At 52.4% G+C, this 2365-nt stretch overlaps 1 protein-coding gene across 1 annotated transcript; it reads right to left on the reverse strand.

The window, feature by feature from the left end:
• Positions 1 to 117: 117 nt before the first annotated feature.
• Positions 118 to 1707, reverse strand: GNI_019090 (putative folylpolyglutamate synthase/dihydrofolate synthase; the record flags this gene model as incomplete). The annotated part of the gene is made up of 2 exons (XM_011135926.1): positions 118 to 1136; positions 1296 to 1707. 2 exons carry the CDS (start codon positions 1705 to 1707, stop codon positions 118 to 120), a joined length of 1431 nt encoding a protein of 476 aa, XP_011134228.1.
• Between the last annotated feature and the right edge of the window lie 658 nt (positions 1708 to 2365).

A 2365-nucleotide genomic window follows, 5' to 3' on the forward strand; every position in this document is an offset into this window, starting at 1 on the left:
GGGGGGGTTGCCCGGCTAACGGGGGGTTGCCCGGCTAACGGGGGGGTTGCCCCGGGGAAACGTGCTGTGCTGCCGCAACGGGCTGCCGCAACGGGCTGCCGGGTCAGGTTAAGTTGCTTACTTGACATTTGTCATTGTCAGATCCTTTTCGATTGCCCCATCGCTCCGTTGCAGCTCATGTTTGTAGTTGAGGTAGCGCACTTCTCTGATCCTCGTTCCCAGGATCTCTACGAGCGGGTTGAAAACTTCCAACGTCCGCCGCTGCGACAAAGCCAGCCCCAGAAACACCGGCTTTCCAGTGTGCCTAAGTCGCCAGGCGAGATTCCGCATGGCCGCTGAGTTGTGGCCGCCGTCGACGTAGACACCGGGCAGTGCCTCCTCCGCGCGGCCTGGAGGCATCACCGGGCTCAAAGGCAGGCTCAAGATGTCGCGTCCTAATTTTTCGCAGACGTGTTTGGCGACGGTGGCGGCAATGAGGCCATTCACCTTCACAATTGCGCCACTCCCTAGTGGCCCAAGACCGAGCGATCTAGGTGTCGGCCCTCCGGTGCCGGACCCGGGAGATGTCTGACTAGCCCCCAGAGGTCTCGGTCCGGTCGTTCCAGAGGCCGGTGGGACTCTTGGAGGTCCAGATTTTTCGTAGTCATGGCTCCATTCTGCGGGTTCCGGATAATTAGCGTCCAGGTAGCCGATGTCATCTAGAATTTCTCGCCGCACGCAATGCAGGGAAGCTCCTACCGAGAGGGCTGTGTTCTGAATGGCTTCTAGGGCTTCTGGTTTTATCCCTGGACCGACCACAGCGAGACAGTTTGGCTTGAAGATACCCGCCTTCTCTCTGGCAATGTGGGAAAGCGTGGGGCCCAGGTACTCCACGTGGTCTAGATCCACACTTGTTATTACTGTACATAAAGGCCTCTCTATCACGTTGGTTGCATCTAACCGGCCGCCTATTCCCACCTCGATCACCGCCACCCGAACTCCCTTAAACAGAAACCATAGAAACGCAATCAAAGTACAGGTCTGAAAGAAACGAAGACGCTCACTCCCTTCCGCCATAACTTCATCAATCACCCGCACCACCGCCAGCAACTCGAGCCGGGAGATCTTCTCCCCATCCACACGAAAGCGCTCTCTAACTAGATAACACGTTTATTCCCGGGTGGTCTATTCCTGTGTGGTTTATTTCTTTCAAGGTAATTCCCGGGAAGTAATTGCGCCCCTCAACGGGTGGGAAGAGGGGGGGGGAATATCCCCAACGGAACTCCCAGGATGGAATACTTGTGAATGTGTATTACTGCTGAATATATGAGGACTTGTAAATAGCCCGACCGGTGAGAGCCCGTTCGCTGCCAGCAAATCGGCCGTTTTGTAACAGACAGTTCCTTTGCCGTTTGTTCCGGTAACGTGCACATTGCCGTATGTGTTTTGCGGGTCTCCGAATTGATCTCGAATGATTGTCTGGATTCTTTCAAAATCCGTCTCTTTCGCACGTCTGTGTTCAAGGTCCTGAACGCAAGCTCGATATAGACGTTCGCCTTCATCGGGCTGCTCCAGTTGTAGTCGATACAACTCCTTCCAAACTCCATATCGCTGAGCCAATCTCTCATGAACCGTCAATGCCGGCCCCTTACGGCGACCCAAGCTCGTCGTCGTGCTGTACTCATCACCCGATTCCCACCCGGCCACCCTCCGTTTTTTCCAGGACATATCTGAAAATTATCGGAAATTAACGCCATCAAAAATAACTACCAAGCACTACCACAACACCCAAGACAAAACTACCCAAGAAAACCGATCTATACATAATGGATTAAACGAGAAGTCGGCATGCTTTGTATGCCCGGATATTTTGATCATGCCAGGGCCATAAAAACTAGATTAAGGGCGAGGTAGCGGTCGAGTCTTATCATATATCTACGCGGATGATACATGTAGAGAATGGGAGAGGCTAGTTGAGGATAACCCCGGTTTGATGGGGAGTACTCGATCGGATTTCTCTCTATCTGACGGGAATGAAATACGTCGGAGCTTCAGTCCCCCAAACAGAGAATTAGCACTCGTGTAATTCAAGATGATCAGAGAGTGTCGTTTCTTTTTTGATTTGGGAAGCAGCAATGGAGACGTTCATGTTTCTTTCGATTCTGAGTATATTCCGTAATCGCAGGTCGTGATAGGTCGGAACGTTCTGGAGGAAGCCGTGTCGGGTCAGTATCTGAAATTGGCCCGTTCTGAAGGAAGTTGTGTCAGGTCAGCATCTGAAATTGGGACCTCTTCGTCAAGCGTGTGAATGTGAGGGGCAGTCTCTGCTTCTGTTTTATAAAATGAGTCGGTTTCTCGCAGGGTTTCGTTCGAAATTGCCTCAGAG

This window comes from Gregarina niphandrodes, assembly GCF_000223845.1.
Source record: "Gregarina niphandrodes unplaced genomic scaffold scaffold00003, whole genome shotgun sequence".
Taxonomy (NCBI): domain Eukaryota; phylum Apicomplexa; class Conoidasida; order Eugregarinorida; family Gregarinidae; genus Gregarina; species Gregarina niphandrodes.